This window comes from Rhamphochromis longiceps, linkage group LG20 (assembly GCF_057381845.1).
Source record: "Rhamphochromis longiceps isolate RC_006_pf linkage group LG20, R_longiceps_female_GT1.1, whole genome shotgun sequence".
In the NCBI taxonomy this organism is placed as follows: Eukaryota; Metazoa; Chordata; class Actinopteri; order Cichliformes; family Cichlidae; genus Rhamphochromis; species Rhamphochromis longiceps.
In genome coordinates, this window is record NC_140576.1 from 27,292,238 (window position 1) to 27,313,131 (window position 20,894).

The 20,894-nt window shown below is 40.5% G+C and overlaps 1 protein-coding gene across 2 annotated transcripts in view; it reads right to left on the bottom strand.

Annotated features, from left to right (window-relative positions):
• LOC146645513 (metabotropic glutamate receptor 7-like) overlaps positions 1–20,894 on the bottom strand; it is a 75,412-nt gene that overhangs the window by 34,948 nt on the left and 19,570 nt on the right. For both annotated transcript variants that reach the window (XM_085393518.1, XM_085393517.1), the window contains exons 3-5: positions 9,999–10,215; positions 2,867–3,002; positions 2,134–2,288 (exon numbers count right to left, since the gene is read on the bottom strand). In XM_085393518.1, the coding sequence (XP_085249644.1) occupies positions 2,134–2,288; positions 2,867–3,002; positions 9,999–10,215 (508 nt within the window). The remainder of the gene's footprint in view (positions 1–2,133; positions 2,289–2,866; positions 3,003–9,998; positions 10,216–20,894) is intronic.

Consider the following 20,894-nt stretch of genomic DNA (forward strand, 5'->3'; position numbering starts at 1 on the left):
ACAATATAATTATTGTTGTTATCCATTCATTTTCAAATTTCCTGTTTAACAAAAACTCTGTAAAAAAAATTTGTAAATCACATTATGTTTTGATTAGGTTGCCAAATTACAGTTATTTACTTCCATTCCTGAATAGAAAAATTAGTTTTGAATGTTATGCTTGATTAATTTCTGATGTCTCAGAGAAGTCCAGTGTGCCGGCTCAAATTTGGCTTTATTTTGCCAAATATATAATAATAGAATTTTTAGTGTTTTTGACAGAGTTCTAAAATATTTGTGTTTTCTTGTTTTTATGACAGGGGGTCCAATAAATGTGTTAAGTGCTGTATGTGTTTCAGAATGTTTCAGTCAGTAACTAATGCATATTTTTAATCTGCCAAACCATAATCATTTACTCCGTAATATAGCAGTCAACATGTTTGCCTCACATGTAAAAGATCCCAGATTCAAGACTGAGAACAGACACAAACTGGGGGGAGGGTGACAAGCTAGTGTAAACCCCTGTAAAATGGGAACCTCAGAAAGGATTTCTTTCACCATCAACAAATAACACATTACATATTGCACAGCACAACCTTAACTGGAAATCCTGAAATACGCCCTGTTGTGAAGCTATTGCTTCAAACAGCTACAAGGATAAATGTGCAGGCTGCGCCACCTTTAGTTTTCCAAGACCTTATGGATAAATGGGAAAGGGGCTCTTTCTGTCACAATCAATGATAGTGAATGAGAATATATATATGGATATGCTAAATCAATTTCAGTGTGTAATAGTGCCAGAGCAGTACAGTTCAATATGTTATACAGAATGCATATATCTCCCAACTGTAGACATAATTTCCTCCCCAATTTTTCACCAATGTGCCTGAAATGCAAGAGAGAAATTGGCCTTTGGTCATGTCATAAGCTGCAAAAACACCATTCTAATGTATTATCAGACAGAATATATACTGGGCTGAAAATGGAGATGGACCAAAGTCTATTATTTTAGGTCTCCCTGGTAGATTCATCCCAATGAGAAAGAGAGGATTGTACTGTATTATTCTGAAAGGAAGAACCTCTTACTGAAGTAGATTAGTGAGAAAGAACCAAGTATTAAAGGTTGGCATAGAGTGTCATTAGAATATCTCACAAACATATCACATTCAAAAGCAGACCAATTTGGAAAACCTATTTGAACTACTCGAGACCTAATGTATCTACCATCTGGCTGCAGAGTTTGTTTGCTAGTTTCTTTTCTAAATGTTCTGATAAATGAAGACTGATTATTGTCATTTTTGAGAAGCTAGGATGATGAGTTCTGTTTGTGGTTTACTCACATAAATGTCTTTGTTTATAGATTTCAGAATGGATCCATCCTTTTATTATAAAACTGAAAAATTTGAGGATTAAGTGTTTAAATATGTATATTTTTATAGTTTTTCAAATCATTACAGTGCAATACTTTGCACGATTATGGATATACTTATAAGCACAAACACATGGCTGTTACACCTGTTACACTTTTTTATATATATTATACAGGATATTATACACTTTTACATTTTTATATATGATTCTTACTCCTGTTTTTTTTTTTCTCTTAGTTTAGGTAAAAGTTTTTCTAGTATGTTTCTCACAGTCGGGGGGAGTATTTTTTAGCCGGAAAAAACATTTCACTGTATGTTGTACCAGCTATAACTACATGTGACAAATAAATAAAGAATTGAATTGAATTGAATAAAGAATTGAATTAAAATCAAATGCATGAATCCACCGTCTCCTGGTGAGCACTTTAAAAAGGGTGAAGCTGAAAGTACTTATTCCAATCCTAAACTAATGAATGAATTGAAATTTACTTGATAACCAAAAATAAAGGCTTCCTGTGAACACCATTGTTTTCTTATATTGGCTTGCTGTGTAAATGAGCAACTGTTGGCAAATTTATGCGTCATAAACTCAACAGGTAACAATGACAGCATTGTATTCACAGTATTTAGATTGATATCGTACTTTCTTGTTTTTAGCATTGTTGACTTTGAACTGATGAACAAATTAATCAAGCAGGGGGGGGGGGGGACGACACCCTTAATGAGCGAAGCAACGTAACAAAAGATGCGGTGAAGACTGTAATGTGAATATCTGTGTGCCCACCTTTAATGGACGAGCGTTTCGGCAGTATAGTGATTGCTCCCACTGCTACATCCTCAAACTGGTTGATCGGGCTGCTTTTGGACCCCCAGCTGTCAGATCCAATCCACAGGAAATGGCCCACCTGATTGGCTCTCTTGGTGGCATTGAGAACTCCCCTGCAAGAACATTCATGTTTATTAGGAGAAAGCAAAAAAGGCATGTGCAATCTAATATCTATTACACAGAGCGTCAGCCAGCTTTAAGAAGCTGTTTGGACATTACAGCCATCTCATGCACAGTTCTCCGGTTTATCTCATTAAACCTGAGACGACAGCTGTTTTGTGGGTACGTGTTTATCTGTTACTTAAAGAAAACAGACATTTTTCCTGTCTGTTTTCCTTTTTCCTTCACTTTCACATCCACTTTTTAGTCGTTCGAGCTGAATTTGCAGTTACCACAGTAAATGTTTGATTCTGTGTTTCTTTACGTAAACACTACCCATGGGGCATTGTAAATGAAACAATATCTCTGTTGCTTTGTTGTGATCTGTATTCCCACTTCTCCTCAGAGGCATGCTTGTGTTTGTGTTGTTACAGGTATGTTTGTGTTGCAGACACAGCCCGTGCACATGGTAAATCTGTGCCTCTAGCCTTTCTTCGGGAGCTGCTACTTAGAGATTAAGGACCTCGACATGGCAAATCATCAGCATGCCTGAACAGACATGGGTGAAGCCAGAATGTGCGGCGCTGCTCACCGTATGTCTTCTTCGCTGGCAAAGATGATGACTGCCCGCGAGTGCTGCGTTTCCAGCAGTTGTTGGATGGTTTTGTCGTAATCTTCCAGCTTGGGGTTGTGTGGAATTTTTACAGACTGGGCGATGCAGATTCCACCTTTTTAATGGGAGAGAAGTAAGAAATGATAAGGCCTCTGGGATGATCTCACCCATTCACCCGCTCTTACACAGAGATGTATGCGCACAAACACACAGAAAAAGCCCAAGGTCAAAATATTTGCTTTGTTTTCTTATCCTCTATGAAAATCTATGAAAACAGAGCTGAAGACTCTGCTGATTTTAATGAAGCTGTCATGCGTGCTACACAGTCTAGATTATGTATATTCTTACTGTGCCCACAGTAACATTTCACTATAATCTGCAAACCACAATAGTATGCAATATGAAGCTCACACTGCGCCTTCTAACCGAGCATCAGTCTCAGAGTGAGGGAATTATAAACATATCAGCTATAACAAATCCAATAATCCACACCAACAGGGACATAAAGCTACAGATTTTATATTATGGATTTGGGAAAATCCAGCAGCTTGTCATTGAATTTTCATTTAAAGTCATTATCAAACAACTCTTACTGGAACCTGAACCAATCAGATAGCACAGCTGGCAATAACAAACAGAGAGCATATTAATACAGACAATAAATCACTCTCCGACGGGTCATCACTAATGAGTTTGTACTGGATGGAGGGCGCTGATTGCTTTAGAGACTAACTAAATACAGCAGTTGCTAAATACTTTATTTGGCACAGTATATCATCAGAACTGCCTTTTAGCACATGACTAGATATTGCTTTCTGTTATTCATCAGCCAGTTATTGAGTAGAGAAGCAAAACTATAGCTTTAAAAATAAATAAATAAGATTTTTGGCCTACTCTGGTGTGGTAATTACAGGTGTGGAGGATAAGATAACCTCTTAAGCACTTTGGATAAACAGATAATATGATCGCCTGTGCCAGAGAACATCTTAACCACTGTGGCCCTAGACTGAAGCAGCTTTTGTCCCCCGGTGAACAGCAAACGTCTACCGAAACAATTAAAATTATTCCCACTCAAGCATTTTAATAGTCCGAATAACCTTTTAGTTTGAGTTTCTCTGCATAGTTAGAGAGGTGGAAGGAATCTCTTAATTGCCACTCTCTTCAGCCTCATTACTTTAATATAAACAGCTTTTCGCTGGGAGATCACACGTCTCCAGTCAAGGTTTACTGTGGCAATTTCTGACGGCAGAAGATAAGAAAATGACAACAGCTAAACCTCCTCTTTACTCTCCATTTTTCTAGTATCAGCAAGCAAAAAATTGTGGATTTTTTTTCTTGATATAAGAAATAATCGAGTATCTGCCAAAGGATCTCTGGGATAGCTGCTGTTATCCTCCCTGCATGGACTAAACTTAAACATGGAGACACTGCCAATGTACTGGTTGTTGCTTAAGGGTTTGTTGTATCCTGTTAAAGTGAAACGTGCTTGATGTCATTTGTGCAGACTAGCCAGCGCTGTTGGTCTCAAAGGAACGGCATTTAAAGCTTTGTTTCAGCAGAGAGATTTCAGATCATTTCAGCCTGTCATTTCAGTATGACACTGTATTTGTTATCTTTCTTTCCTTTTTTTCTCCTCAGGAAGCTCTAGCTCTGTGCTGTGACTGATTTGGTTAAATTCATATTAGCTGCAGCTCTTAGTTCCCAGTTGCAGTGTGGCTGCAGGTACATGGATACATATAGTGACTGCAGGGAGGGGGAAAAAACAAAAGAAAACAGAACATACATCTGCTGAAAATCCATTATCTCCATTATAAAAATAAAGAAAAAAGAAACCTGGGGGCTTGTGTAAAGAGTCATGATGGTTTAACAGTCTTCAACAGCAATGTACTATAGGTCACAACAGTCAATTATACAGACAGATACCACAGGAGCCACTGATTAAGATAAAGAAGCATTTGGAGCAGATCCCATTTTCAGAAATAAAGAGCACCAGAAGTGAATGTGCTGCAGGCTTGAAACCACCCTAAAGGCTGCAGGCTGGTAGTTGTGCAACAGTGGCTAAATTATTGAATGGCTGCAGAAACCCTCATCTGTCAGTTAGTGAGATGGTCAGTCAGTTAGTTTGGAAGGCAGGCGCGATGAAACAGCAAGTGTTGTATCGGTGGTTCCACAGTACTGTGCGTTGGGTCAGGCCGTTTTCACCTGTCACAGGAAGCCGTGTGGACTTGAAAGAGTCCTCGACTCAAAGAGAAGATTTAAGCAAGAGGAGAGCGTGTGTCTGTGTGATGTGAGACAGATAAATGTCAAGTTCTGAGAGAAGAAAGTGTCTTATTACAACTAATTGAAGTCAATTCAAGAAAGAGGACTAGAGATAGAGATGGGGGTCTTTTAAGCTGTCGTTTACAGTCGGTGAGTGAGGACAGGAAGTGGATTTTTCAAAAATATATCAAAAGACTCGAAATTTCTTGAAGTCAAAGCGAGGTGAATTGGTTTGTGACATTGAAAGCTTTACCTTATTCACTTATTCGTTTACCTATGATCCAACGACAGCATAATAAGACTATATACACCATGAACCTGTACCCTCTGCTCCAACTATGATTAATATGTTAAAGTCAGCTTAATGATAATGATGGCTAAATTCATCAGGCCCTTGGAAGTTCTGCGCTTATCTGTTTGAGTGCCATAGGTCATGCACTGCATTAACTGCTTCAATTATTCATCCTCACTGCCCTCGGTTCTGGAAATGCACGGCAGGGTGAGGAATCCAGCATTGCCATTTTGCTTGGTGAAATATAAATCCCTTTAAATTAGAGGCTCTTGATGGATTCGACCCCCCGCGTGACTACTCAACACCCTCCAAACCTGAACCCCCAGGGGATCTATAATGCTGCAATTATATTTATCACCTCGATAGTCAAAAGGAAGGCCCTCTTCCCCCCAGTCTCTCTGGCTGAACACTTGGGAGTAAATCACTATGGACTGACAAACAGCTGACATTCACGTGCTACATCTTTGTGTCCTTCTTAATCCAGCGTGCCTTTTCACTGCGGGTCTGGGACTTGGCAAAGTCAGAGAGTCCTGCGAAAGTACTGTGGTCTATTTTATGACCGGTTTCATCCCCGGTCTCCTGCTATTGCTAAATATGAGTCCTGTCCTTAACAGGCCAATTTCTCCTCCCTCGCAACTCAGACTAGATGTAAAACTCATTGTGCTGGCAACTTACTGCGATCAATTCCACAGTGATACTTTGTGGGAGGTTTTCCTGAAATCCAAGTCGTTTTATCAAATGGGAAAACTAAAACCCATCGCTCTGGCTTGACTCCAGACAGACAGGAAAGTACAAACTACAGTTATCTCTGCCAACTTCACCTGAAGCCAGGATGAAGGTGCACAATAAGATAGTGCCTGCAGAGGAGAGAGAAAGTAGAACAAAAAAAAAAAGAAACAAAAAAAAAGACGGAGAGGAAAAAATTGAAGAGATCAATACAGGCTGGCCATCACTCTAGTCTCAGCTTGGGGTAATGGGCAGCCATATTGCATTAGTCCGCTAGATAGTTCTCCTTGAAGTGGTGAAGCGAGAATCCTACTAATGCATCTGACATTTCAATGCAACCAAACACGGCAGCCACAAAGAAATTTCTCAAGGCCTCGCAGATCAACTTGCACGGATGCTGAAACAATATCCACCCAGCAATGCTGTTGTTGTTGTTGTTGTTGTGCAGCTCTTAAAAAAAAAAAAAAAAACTAACTGTATTTCTTCAAATAAAACCCACTTGTTATCTCCGATCAAGGCCGGGGGGGGGGGGGGGGGGGGGGGGGGTGTGTGGATCACAGAAACAAATAAATATAGCCCCTTAATACAGGCCAGGAAATGAAACAATCCCCTCTGCCTGAAAATGTTTTGCAACAAGGCTGCTAAGAAATTAAACAATTGCAGGAAGTGTTACGTTTCAGTGTCCTCAGGGAGTGTGTCAGGGAGGATCCAGGTTTGCAATATGAAGGTTTTCCATGGAAGCTACAATGTTATGCATATTCTGCTATTGTTAGTTTTTTTTCTTCTATTATATTTACAGTTCATGTGCTCATGCTGTGCATCATTAAACACCGTGTGAAATTAGCAGAGCACGAGTGCATTTGGTAGCTGGATTGATCACCATCCTCGTTTTGACACACATTGATGTGTTGAGGGCAAGCGGGATCCTCCAGGCTTAAAAGGCGAAGCCAACCCAGAAGTGCCAGAGACTATAGTTCCTCAAATAGCCACTTGAGGCTGGATCCAAATGCAAGTCAGCCCCCAAAGACTCCCACATGCACACGACAGCCTGTTACAAAAAATGCTTTTAGTCGGCACTGCTAATTTTCCTGTTCATGAAAACTGTACGGGGGGTACATTTTTAATAACTCACCAGAGTAAATTTTATGAGAGCCCAAAGTTATGCATTATTAGAGACGTTTCCGCTTTGAGTGACAGGCAGATGGGAAACAGGCGGCTATAGCTGCTAGCTGTCTGCTGCTCATCAGCTCAGCTCTGTTGTCTGGAGCACTTTTAATACAATTATCTGACTAATCTTGTTTGCTGTGTGGCTAATTGTACCAAAAGACCACTGACGATGCCTGTGCTGTAGTATTTTGTTAATTTTATTGTTAAGTTAAAATTAAAGCATTGTAGTTTTTTTTATATGCTAGGTATCTGTTCAATGCATCCTTAAATACAGCTTTCTAACCATCCAAAAACAAACACTTTTAGCTCTAAAAAAAAAAAAAAAGATGGCAGCCCATTGTTTATGGATCTGTGCATCAGAGTGATGCTCTACTTGTTGTTAAAGTAAAATAAAAAGTTTAACAGATAAACTCAGGCAATCCTGTTGATTTAATTTAAGACTGAGTCACTGCTCGCCACAGTATTAAGAGTGTAATGCAGTAACTTTAACAGGGCAAGTGGGAGAAGATTGGAACGAGGCTTAGTACCTAATCATGATTACTTATAGAGATGAAATGGAGGATATTACAAACTAAGGCCTGCCTCTAACAAAAGCCTGTTACGTCCTGAAGTTGAGGTAAATAAAGAACCCGGTGATTATTTAGGAAATATAGTCAGCCATTTAGAATAATTCTTATTTAATTCAATACCTTTGCGGTTAGTTCTGGTGCAGAACCGGTGCCCCTGAATGAATTCTGTGACTGTACATTCACGCTATTACATAATTAATGTGTTTATTAAAGATAAGATGCCTTGGGTACTGGAAGCTTTCCGTCATAGGGAATAATTCCCATTTGTGTATGAATACAAAATAGTGCAAAGCGACTGGAGCTCAGTTGCAACAGTGTGACTGAACAACAATGGCTTATAATTCCATAGCCCTTATGTAGCTGTTAGAGAGTCATAATAATATCACAGTGTTTACTGCTCTTTGCATAAGAATATAGGAGACATCAGTAGGAAATGAGAAAACTAGTGGGAAGAAGCTGTGTTTATCTCAGGATACTGTTTAGGATAAATCAGGTCTTTTCCCTATTTGTTCCTATTCAGGCTACTTTCTCTCTCTTACTTCTGCCTCTGCCCCGTCTATCTGTCGATGCATATTACTCAGGCACAAACAGCTTCTTAAAGTTTTAATGAGTGATCACACTGGACATGAATGCACACAGATAAAATATTCATGCATGCTGGACTTCTGATCGGTGCCTGTGGGACATCATTAGCTTCGCTCATTTTAGAGGTTTCTGCGCATTAGTCTATTAGAAGAAGAGACAGAGATCACTCCCTTCAAAATTACAGGAAATGGACTGGGATCTATAGAGGTGAGAAGCAGCAAAGTACTTCTGTGGCATGGCTGTGTCCTATCATGGATGAAGGGTAATTTTTCCCAGACCTGGGTGACATCCATCTTCTTTGCACAAAGGAGAAAAAGGCAGAGAAGCTACAAAAAGCCCAGCTGTTGTTACCTCTTGTGCATTAAGATCTTTCTGCAATCATTCAGTATGTTTGTTTGAATACACAGGGCATTGAAAATGTGGAGTAATGTACCCTTGTCCTAATTTCACACACAAACTGCAGTAGCAACTGCAGAAAATCTCTGCAGACCCTGTAAAGCGCAGCACAATAAACTCAATTTTTTGATAAAGCTAGTTGACCCGTTGTACTGTATACCAACTGAGCATCTCCTGGCGACAGTAACGACCGCTGTTTCACACAGACCGCTATGTGCCAACAACAGCAGCAATGTGGAAAAAGCTGGTGAGTCACGCGTGTGCACAATTTTCAGCCCAGTTACAGCCAGAAACCACCTCACCTGTGTGAATGCAAAGCTCTGCTGTAAGATCCTAACCTCTCTGGACACAAGTCTAAACATAATCACCTGTTTACCCAGCAAAAGGATCACAGTGGCTTTAAACAATCAGAACAAAACAAACAAAGCTGTTTCTAATAGGGAACTTTATCGACCATTAATTTTCTTTGTAATTATATGGCTTTTGTGAGAACAGCCTAAAAACGTTCAAGAAGCTCGACTCCATTTACTAAGCAGACTAAATATCTTAAACCTCTCTGCTACATACAGACCAGAGCGATTCGAGCTGACTACTCAGAGAGACCATCTTTGCTCAGACTCGTGCAATCTCACTTCCAGTGGTAAAAAACAAACAACAAAAAAAGAAAAAACCCACAATGGCAGAATATAAAACAAAACTCTCCCAAATGACCAGTTTCCGGACTATTCTCTTTTCTCCTCTTTGGATAAAGTGAACATGTTAGACATGTATTTTCAAACAATACCCTTTCTGCTTCAGCAAAATACTCAATGATTGCATTTAAATAAGAGTAAGATGTGTTCGGGCTTTCCTCATTACTGTGACGCGGCATCTTCTCCACAAGATGTTTCTCTGTCTACATTTCTAGTAACACTCCACAACTGGCTGGGGAGAGAAAGCAGAAGTTGCCAAACAGATCAATAATTCATCCACCCAAAACAGATTTTATAATGAATTGGAAAGGCAAAACTAATCATCTTCTGGGTGGGTGCAAGTGCAAGTGCGTTTTAAAAATTGTAAATACACATTTCAGAAAATAATTAGAACTTAACTTTGTGGACGGGTCACCTTTCTTTACCTGCTTCTTTGGAGAGTTGTGTGAAAGCCTCCACTCCCTTCTCTCCATAGCTGCCCTCCGAGGCGATGGTGGAGACGTAAGTCCAGTTCAGCGCTAGGATAATGTCCACCATGGCCTGGGCCTGGAACGAGTCTGGCGGAACCACCCGAGAGAAAAAGTCATAGCGTCTGTCATCACTCAGCTCCGGGGCCGTTGACGCGTAGCTGATCTGCGGGATCTTAAAGAGAAGAAGTGCGGCTGTTATTGTGGTGCAGCAGCAAAAGGTAGTTTCCGTGGTGACTACTTGGACAAATCACATTTTTTGAATGACTGTGTTTGAAATTGCGCACTATTTATTGTACGGTGCACTACATTTGCTCTCTGTCATTTTATTTAAGTGCTCTCAATTTAGTATTCAAAGTGTGAAATGTATGCGCTATATACCCTCGGCTCGGCGCTCTGAAAAAATAAAAATCCCGCAGTGGAACGCAGTAAGAGTATGTTTTTCTACCATTCTCAGAGACTGATAGAGTGTTTACCCGGGTCAGCCATATTTTGAGGCTAAACTGCCTCGAGATGGTGTGAGAAGACTTTTATGTTTTTGAAAACTAAATACAAAGCAACTTCCAGCAGCAACACTTACTAAGAAAACTGGAGGAGAAACAGCTCTATAAGAAGACAAGCATCTCTAAGGCTTACTACACATCATCTGTTTAAAGCATACTTTGTTTAAATATTACTTTAAGCCAAAGGGGATCTTTATTCTTAGTGTTCTTTAACACTACCCATTCTGTCACAAATGTTTGCAAAGGCAGAGTCTGCCGCTTAAATTTTGTACACCTGCAGCAATGGGACTGAAAATATCTGGTTCCAACGGTTCAAACTTGTCTTTAAATATCTTAAACTGAGCCTTGGGGCAGTACCTGAGTTGTCAGCTTAAGTTAAGTTTTCTGATTGGTTTAACTCTGCAAGCAGAACGTTTAAAGAGTAGGTGGGTGGGACTGCTGGCTTACATACAAGAGTAGAAAAACCTTAAACTGATTGGTTGGGGCAGTCTGAAGTTTTTGGGTCGTTTGATTTACTTGTGCATACACTCAACTCATTGTCTGTAACTTTGGTCATGTTAAATAATACGTTCCACCATTATAACAGCATATCTATGATAGAAAATGAAGGAAAACATAATAGCAAACCTTTAGCTAACACAGTGGCTAATGCAGAAAATGTAAACACTGTTCATCTCCTTTCACTGTGTCATAGCCAGATGTTGATCAATGTTTTTGACAAATTGGGGTGTAAAATAAATGAGCGTTTTACTTTCCTTATATTTCATATTACCTCATCAACTGATCAAGTACATATTCACATTTTGCAATATTTTACAAGGCCTATATTGGGTCTATTACCCAGGCCATATGCAGAGCTGTCACTTTCAACTCTTATAGCATATCAATGAAGACTTATTGCAGAAAATGCCTTTGCAGCACTTTTTATAAAACAGCAGCACAGATTGTACTCTGTAACACTTACCCCTTAATAAGACCTTAATCTGTCTCCATCATCCTTTAGCATAGCCAAATTTAGAACTTAAAGAACTCAATATAACTGTGCTACTGACCTCATCTATGCACATAGAAAGACAAGTTTTATTTCATTTCTAGAGCCTTCTAGACTTTCAATCACATCCTAAGGCCTTTCTCAGTGAAGGAAGTAAGGTAGCATGCACCAAAAAATAAATAAATACAAATAAAAAAGATGACTCAAACACCTGGAGTTTAACATTTTAAAATAAATCCATCAGGTGCTTTTCTTTTCTTTTCCAGTTGTCTAAGGGATCCTTCATTGTGAAAGCCCTGTTTACAAATTCAAGAATGGACTTTAATGTTCACATTATTAAGGTTTTTATGCTGAATGGACAAGAAACATGTTATTTAAAACTTGCAAACGGTGCTTTCATTCTGCCTCATTAAGACTCGAGGTGCCTTCTGCACTCGTGCTACATCCGGTCTTAATGGGTTAAAGAAAGCAACATAATCACACTTAATTATCACCCCAATCTACGCAGCTACTGTGCAATTTAGTGAATGAGCAGATAAATAAGAGTGTCTCAGAAGAACATAAAACTGATTCAGTAAGGTCAAGCTCTTTACAAAGATGCAAGATAGTCATTTTTCCTAATGTTTAGAAAAAGGTTAATAGTCTGCAGGTGTTCTCTGAGTACCCTTTGAGTGGTTCAGATTTTGATGGAAACTCATTCTGTCAGTCCACCACTTTGGTCCAGAATTACCTATTAAAACTAAACAATTTTATGCCATGAAACTTTTCACAAGGCTGCATGGTTCACACATCAAACATTTCAACTGTCCAGTACTTTGATTATAACCAAATACTTTCATTCTGACGGTATTCCTGGAATAGACTTTATGTTAGGGCTGGGCGATATGGCCTAAAATTCATATCGCGATATAATTCGAAGCATGTGCGGTAACGATATATATCGCGGTATATTCTTTTCTTCTGTATAACGTATTTTCCACACTACAAGGCACACTTAAAATCCTTTAATTTTCTCAAAAATCGCGAGTGTACCTTTTGTATGAATTCTGGTTGTGCTTACTGACCTCGAACCGATTTGGGCGTGCAGAAATCTGTTAAAAAATGTTTTAGTACAACTTTGGTAAGCCGCACTGCTTGATGGATTGTCAGAGCATTACGGCTGCCTTAGTGCGGAGCTTTGCGGAGTAATCTGGGTCCAAAACTCCGTCTACTTCCGGTCCCAAAATCAAACGATCACTGAGAGTTAAAAACGGTCTAAATTCTTTAATCTTTAATAAAATCATCAGCGTTGCTGTTTTACCAGGTGTAACAATTAAGTTTAACATCCAGGCATCCATGAAAACAGAAGTTATTAAAGTTAGAAGTTAGAAGGACGTTAGCTCGCTAGTTTCCACCTAAACATGACATACCATGTTCTGACTGAGAGATTTTTGAAACTAATTAAAACGTACAGCTCTGCTACCACTTCCGACATAAATGAAGACAGAAAACTAAACAGCAGTGGCGTTTGCAGGGTTACTGAAGTTGGACTAGCTGGTATATAATGTTGTGCTACGTGATTGCTAGCGAGCTGTAGTGAAGCTGGAGGATGAATGCCAACTTTTTTTCCACTCGATAAAAGTTAACGTGAGGGATTCTGGTGGTTAGGGACAAATGCAATCGTATAGCAGGATGCTATACAAGGGCCAAACTTCAGTCAGGAGAACAACTGATCATTCATCCACAATACAAGATTAGTTATTAATATACTGCAACAACATGGGAATAGAGCAGCTGCGAGAGAATTCAACATTAATGAATCAATGTTACGAAAGTGGAGGAAGCGCAGTTTTTGGCTTTCCCCATATTTCAAAAGTTTCTTTGCTATGACTGTCGGCATAATTTGCAGATGATAATGGTTTTAGCCGCTGCGATGCTTTCGACCAAAACAGGCGCAGCTTGATGACATCATAGCGATAGAGCGGTATAGTCAAAATCTCTATCGTTGGCCAAATTTATATCGTTTCTATTGTATATCGTTTATATCACCCACCCATACTTTATGTGTGTTCAGACAGAAAATTAAGTCACTTTTAAAGTCACTGCAAGGACAAGAGTGTACACGAATTTGTCTGGAAAGGTGCAAATTGATGCCAAGACACATCAGTGTGTAATAATGGAAGTCTGTGCATAACCCAGGGATTTAAATGGAGTGGGAAAGAATGGCAGAATGGGAGAGCAGAAAAAACTTTCACAGACACACGCAGTGCACCCAGTGTTAGCTGTAGCTGTGCATCTGGCTGTTTGGGGTGAATAAACACAAATAATCCAGCTGTTAAATTTGCACAAATGACACGAGGCGACGCTATGCTTTCTGTGTCTGAACATAGTGTTTCTCTTCTCTTCTATTCACATGAGCTGTATTAGCTACTAAAAAATCCAAACTCCTCAGACAACAAAGGGATCTAGTGTTTACCCAGTGTGTTTCGGGATTTGCCACCATAACCACATCTGCTGTCACTTTTAGGTTAAAAATGCCCCCCTCCCCCTCCGCTTCCATTAGACAGGTGGGTGCACAAGCAGGGACATACAGCATGTCCTCTTGAACCCAGTGAAGTAGCCCATTACACAGTCCATTAAAAGCAGTGTGTGAATGGCATTCATTTCTGTTAGCGTGATCAAAAGCAGTCGGACACTGGGGAAACACAAGAATGAGGACACTGCAGCTCGCTGATGAGAATGCTTCAATTCACACAGTGTGAGCTATAGCTCACAACTCACAGAGGGTCAGTTGCACAAAACTGACAAATGGAGGACCAGAGGTGGGGGTTAGACTCAAGGTAGCTCAATATGTTTCAAGCAATAAACAAATAAACACATAAAAAGAAGAAATCAGCCAATGCCAAATTTAAGTCAATGTATGAGCAGGGAATGCTGTTGCATCACAAGTCAGATACTACCAAATCCGCCTAAATTGAGTGTACTGGGTTAAAGATGAAGTACAACAAAGTAATGGAAAAGCAAAAGCAACAGTGATTTGAATTTAAAAAGGCTCTTCTTCCTGAAAGTGAAGCACCTATTTGGAACATTTGATAGGGTTCTATCTATCAGTGCTGCTGTAGTAATACCGTGGAGTAAAAAGGTGTTATAGGTTTGTTGAATCACGTCCTATCTCCGCTCCAGCTGGGACCAAAAGCTTCTTGAACATTTGGCTCTCAGGAGCTTTTCGCTGCAGGGAAACATTTAAGATGGCAATGTCTTTTTACTTTGTCTCAGGCTTGCACCCTGTTGATATAATTTCTCCACTCCCTATGTCACAGGAATTGCAGCGCAAACATTCGCACGTTCAGTCGGTCCTTTTTTAATTAGCACTTTGACCTCCAGGTAACAAAAGTGCAAAACCCTGATTGAGGAAAAGCTCGGTTGCCGAGATTAAACCTGCTGAAAGTATAAACTGATGCTGACAAGATTGTAACACCTTTCAATTTTCCTATCTGGCGGTTATTAATTTAGCTCCCTGTATGAAATAAGTGGATTAAATTAAAATCTTAACTTGATTATCTTTCTCAGTAGATTAGAAGAAACCGAGTTTCACGTTTCCACTTTGGTCACAGTTACGTGACCGATTCTCAAATCCGTCAAACAAATAAGCTCTCGTTGCAACAAATTGCAGCAGATTTGAATGTCTTTAGAGACGCTGATAATGCAGACATAATCAGGCAAGGAGAACAGATATTTCATCAACACTTTTGAATTGTTTTTCCGCAAATGACAATCTGGAGTAAAAGATTTGTTTTCCCTCAGTCCTTCCATCTAATTTGCTTTTATCTATATTGCACTTGATACTTTTTGTGAGTCGCATGTTTCAATAAGACATTTGACGCTATTACATGTGAAAGATGACAACATTCATAATGACGTCTTTTACGCTACAGTGCCAACAAGGTGAAGAGATGACACCGATGCCTGAAAGCAGTCTGTGTCGATGACAACTACAATAACCATGAACCGATCATGAGCAACTAAAGTCAGGCCAAGAAAGAATGATTAATGATGCCCCCCTTCAGTATCACAATTACCCAAAGCTGATGTCTGGCACCTGTCATCTGCAGTATAGATCAAGGGAAGGATTGCTGAGGGTAATCGTTGGCTTGCTCTTGAATGTATCTGGGCTGACAGGATCGATGGAGGGAAAACACAGAGGTCTGTTATAGGGGACACTGTTTTATTGATTTACCACCACAAAGTGCCGTAGCCGCCCTGAATAAAAATCTGTTGGTGGAGCTTAACGAAAGTAGAGGGGGAAAAAAGAAGAAAAGGAAGGCAGAGACTGAAGGTGGGAGGTGGGAGGAGGGTGGTAATCTGCTTACTGACATTAAATGAGAATTTCAACCTGGGTGTTTAAGTGGAGAGGTGACTAAGCGAGGTTGTGTAAAGGTTAGGCGCATTCACAGTTAGTGGGAATGCCAGGTGAAGTTAATTAGAGCACCGTGGCCTTTCGCTTGAATTTTCACATACGGCAGCCCACAAGCACCATGGGCAGCTCTAAAGAAAGGTGAGAGACTGTAATGTTTGTGCTTAAACTGTCCTGCTCTGCTAATGTGAAGGTGATAATTCTAATGAGCTGAGAGCAATTCTTGCAGATGCTGCTGGCTGCATGGTCTCTCTCTCGTGCCACAATTTGTGATTATTTGAAGAGAAATATGCAGCATATGGCACAGCACGACTCTCAGGCGGGGTAATGGCAAACATCTATCCCTGAAGATATGAACGGACACATATCCTTCTGTACAAAACAGAGGGCTATAACAGTCCATGGATTCTAAACTAAAAACAAGGGCCATCTTTCAAAGTCAGAATTTCTCTTAAAAAAAAAAACGAGACTCTGACTCCATCACTCAAAAATTAGGCACAGAACACTGGAATATTGTCCAGGCTGGGCTTTCTATCCATTAATCCATGAGCAACTCTCAAAAACACAGCTCCAAATAAACTGTGAGTGACACGGCTGAAATGTTTCCCATGGATGGCTCTAACTGGGGCAAGGGCATCCAGGCAATTCTTGTTGCAGGAATCCCTGTGCCTCTATTTGCTGCATGATTAGCTTCTAAGTATATCTTGACATCAGTCAGCTCCACTCGGCTGTTGGTAACAATTCTCCACAGTGATGGCGGAAATGACAGCGGGTTCTGACAGACTGAACTCTAACCCCATGCTGTCTGAGGCTGAGCGCCAACACACAGATTGTCCACATGACACCAGCGCAATCACATGCAAACTCTGAGCGTGATCCTCCAAACTGGCCAACCAAAAAGCTACACACCCTGGCCGTAATAGAGCAAATAATTGCTGCCAGAAAAAAAAAAAAATCTCACATCACTAGATTTATTTGTAGCTCCGGTGCCTGGCGTTGTAAAACAACGATGGTCGATATTCTATAAACAAAATAATGCAGCACTATAAACAGGCCTGTAAAGATATTGAGCTGTTATCAAGTTTTACAACTTTCCCGCTAAATCAAGTCTCGAAAGCTGTGGTGCATGGCGGGCGGGGTCGGGAGGGGAACACACAGACACGGGTTTGTATTCAGACAGCAGTGCCATTTGTAAGCAGGGCAGAGGTAATGACTGTGTCCATACATGCAACCTCAGGCTGGGCTTTGGTAATCTCTCTTTACCAGAGCGTGGCACTGCCAGCACAGCCGAAGAGGCAGGGAAGGAAGGGTGGGGGGAACTGACAGCTTTCCCTCCCTCTATCTGTCACCCTCTCCCCCTCTTTCTTCCTGCCCATCTGTGTCTCTCATTCTCACTCAAACTCTCCTTTTGTGAAGGCTCTGTCTCATCAATGTGCCCCCATACAACCTGTAACTCTCAGTCTCGCTCCCTTGTTCTCCGCCCCTCGGTGTATTTCAAACCAGCTGAAGGGAGACGAGTGAGTTTCATCTTCCTGTGCGTCTCTTCCTCCCTGTCGGCTGTCCGCATGCAGACACGCCCATACAGATGATCAGCAGACACTTCCTGCCCAGAGAGGTCCTTAGGCTGCCAGTTTCCCCCCAACCCGAGACAATCTGCCTTCAGTCATTTGGTCGAATGCCAGCCAACTTTGCCCTTCGTGGTGTCCTTCGTCCTCCTCTTTCCATATTTTTTCATTTTAACCCTCGCTCCAAAATTCTCCCACATACAATTAATTTGCAAAAGCAAATAGAACTACTGGGATTTTATCTTTACAATTTCTATCAACAATGCATCTGCAAATTTGTCAGTACCAAAGCAAAATCAGAATGTAGAAGGTTCACTGGGAGGTCATTTCATTCACAACAAATGCTGTGCCAACTTAAAGAGATCATTCTTTTCAGTTCAGTTCAGTTCTTTTTTATTTCAAACATATACATTCACCAACGTTTCATAAAATCATTCCATACAGTTACATACATTTTAATGATAATGTTTATAAAACGTCAAGTGTCGACATTAAAGTTGACACATTAAACATTTGTTTGTTTATACATTTAGCAAATATCGACAATTAAAATAGAATTTGTGTATATTTGAAATTGTGTTTCAAAGTCTGATATTCACTCTCCCATTAGCTCTGGTTTTGGTCTCTACCAAATATGCTGCTACGTACCAAAGAAAGCCTCTTTAATGAGTCAGTCACACTAAAGTTAAAATAGGACATTTAAAGCTCATAGTTGCTCAGACTGAGAGGGCAACAACCACAACCTCTGGGTGACCACTTTTCACAAAGCAACTGGTCAAGTCATCTGATGAAAGTGAACCGGACTCCAGACAGTCTCAGTCCAACTCTGACTGACTGCTATCGCACTCAAACAGACTGGCAAAGATAATCGCTGCCTGGAAACCGCTGTCTAATTTATAAACGAGACAGACTGCTAAGACGTTGCGATCAGTCACTTGTGTCTCTTTGCAACAGAGATTTAACTGGTTTGGAACTGATTGCATTCTGACTTTATTCTTATATAAAAGCACGGTTGCCGAGCATTTATGTCATTTTGCAGTTAAATTGCTGTCCTGCTGCGACTGTGCCACTATTTGTGGAAGTATTTATGAATTTCAGATTTATATTTCTGATTTTATGGATGGACTATAAGTATAAGTAGTTAATTTTTGTGTAAACAAAAAATTAAACATAATTTCCCTGGGGATTAATGAAGTATTCTGATTCTGATTTTGATAAATAGATGTCAAAAGATTTGCAACAGACGGGAACAGATTTGCAATTTTTGTTTTTTGTAGATAATTGCTGTATTATCACAAACATGATGTCATTTCAAACTTGAACCCATTCAATTGCAAACTGATAGCAATTGAATGGGTTTTAAATGAATGGGTTGAATGGAGTCAATAGATTTGCTGACTCCATCTGTTTTTAGCCACTTAGAAGACGGAAACTGACTGCGAGCGGTCACAGACCTGATCCTTGTCTCCAAAGCAACTATTTCGAATGCAGCGAGATCACAAGTGCGTTGCACAATAGAAATCATTTCGACCGTGTCTAATCACTGTTTACGCTAGTGTGACTGCACCGTAGCACTTAAGTGTGCCGCTATCTACTAGTTGCTGCCTGCGTCTGACCTTGAACAGAAAGAGTGAAGTGTGTAATTATAGGTTATTATAATTAAGTACAATTACAATACATAGACTGAATTGAAATTAAATGTGAATACAATTAAAGTTGCACCACGCTAACATGGTGATGGAGCTGTGAAATGAAGCATGAGTAGCACAGGTCCTGTGACTTACATGGCTGAAGCCAGCCATCTTGCAGCCTGCAGTTATTTCCAGTTTACAGTCACAAACCCAACTATTCACATTTACAGCCTTCCTAAGTGTGGTGTGTGTCTCAAGTCTTGGATTAAAAGATACTGTAGTTGGCAAAGAAAATTAGGTTTTAACAGCGGTTGGGAGACAGGTTACTTATTTTAATCCCTCCACCACTAATGTCTTTACTCTCATTTTTCTCTCCTCTCCAAGGCCAGCCTCATATTGCTCGTTTTGCCATTTTCCCGGCAGCTTTTCAACAAGGATATTACTTGAACACTATTTAACCAGTCGGGATGTTTATTGTTGCAGCAGCTGGTTTTTTGCCTTGTTCTTCTTGTAGAGAAATCACAACACCCTTTCAGAGTTGCCCACACGTTGAACTAGCCCCGGTGTTACATGACAGAAAGTTAGGCTTTTATAATCCTTTATCTAACACGACCTTCCATCGTCTCCTTCTTTCCGCCCACTTTTCTTTCTCCCAGTCGATTCCCTCACCCTCTGTCTCTCCCGCTCACTCCATGCCAGTCCCCTGGGCAGCTCCCGTGCTCTGTGCCGGGCCTGAGCTCTTGCATGGCTGCCCTGCCAGAGTGTATTTTAAGACAACCAGCATGTTTCTCCATGGGTATAGAGGCTAGGTATGACTCACAAATCAGATATTTGACCAGGAGAGCCACACAGTAGAGTAAAGCTGAGGCGTGGGAGGAAAGTGTGGATAGCTCACAAAGGGAACCTGACCGACCTCCATCTTTCCATCTGGTAAACAGACTGCTATTTCAACTGTATCGGTATTTCAAAGAAATAATAATTTCCCAACACCAAATAGCTGCCTATAAGCCTCATCAGAGAAGAGTGTGTATTGAGCAGAAGCTCAGCATCTATGCAGTGCATCGTAAAGGTGTAGTGTGTTTGTTGCTGCTACAAACACATGTCACAAATAGAGCCTAGTGAGTTCAGGATCCTGCCTTTCATGCTAGCATGACAGTCGAGCTTTTATCCTGTCACTCATGAGAGTTATTTTGTACAGATACAGTATCTCTTCAAGTCATTCCGTAAAGCTTCTTTTGACTTAGGATTCAGACAAAGCAAGGTCCTGCAGAGAACAATGCGGTTCAACAGAACAGCCTTGATCATCGAGGCTGTGCTGTGCGCTTTCTTCAGGTGTGACAGAATAAAACACAGCCTGCAGGTTTATGACTAAGTGTTATCAAATGTATTCCTCTAAATCCACGGGATCTCACATTACAGTTGGCTGTATTGATTTTTCCCAGCTGTAAAGTGCACTGGACGCAGTTTCGTTTTTTTCCTCTGTGTTCTTTATAGCCTGCATGCTGACTACATTTCTTCGGCTGGAAAAATAGGAAATCTCAATAATGCTGAAATCTACATGTCGTTATTCCTCATGTGACACATCTGAATACAAATGTCCATATTTGTGCTTTGGGAATCATGGGTGTGCGACACACGTCGACACCCCTGCTCGGCCTCATTGCTTCGTCCAGTCCTAATATCGCTCTGACATATTTTTCACCAAAGAGCGAGCATAGGTTCATGTTTTTCCCACCTCCACCTGGAGCATGCTGGGTCTGACACATTCATT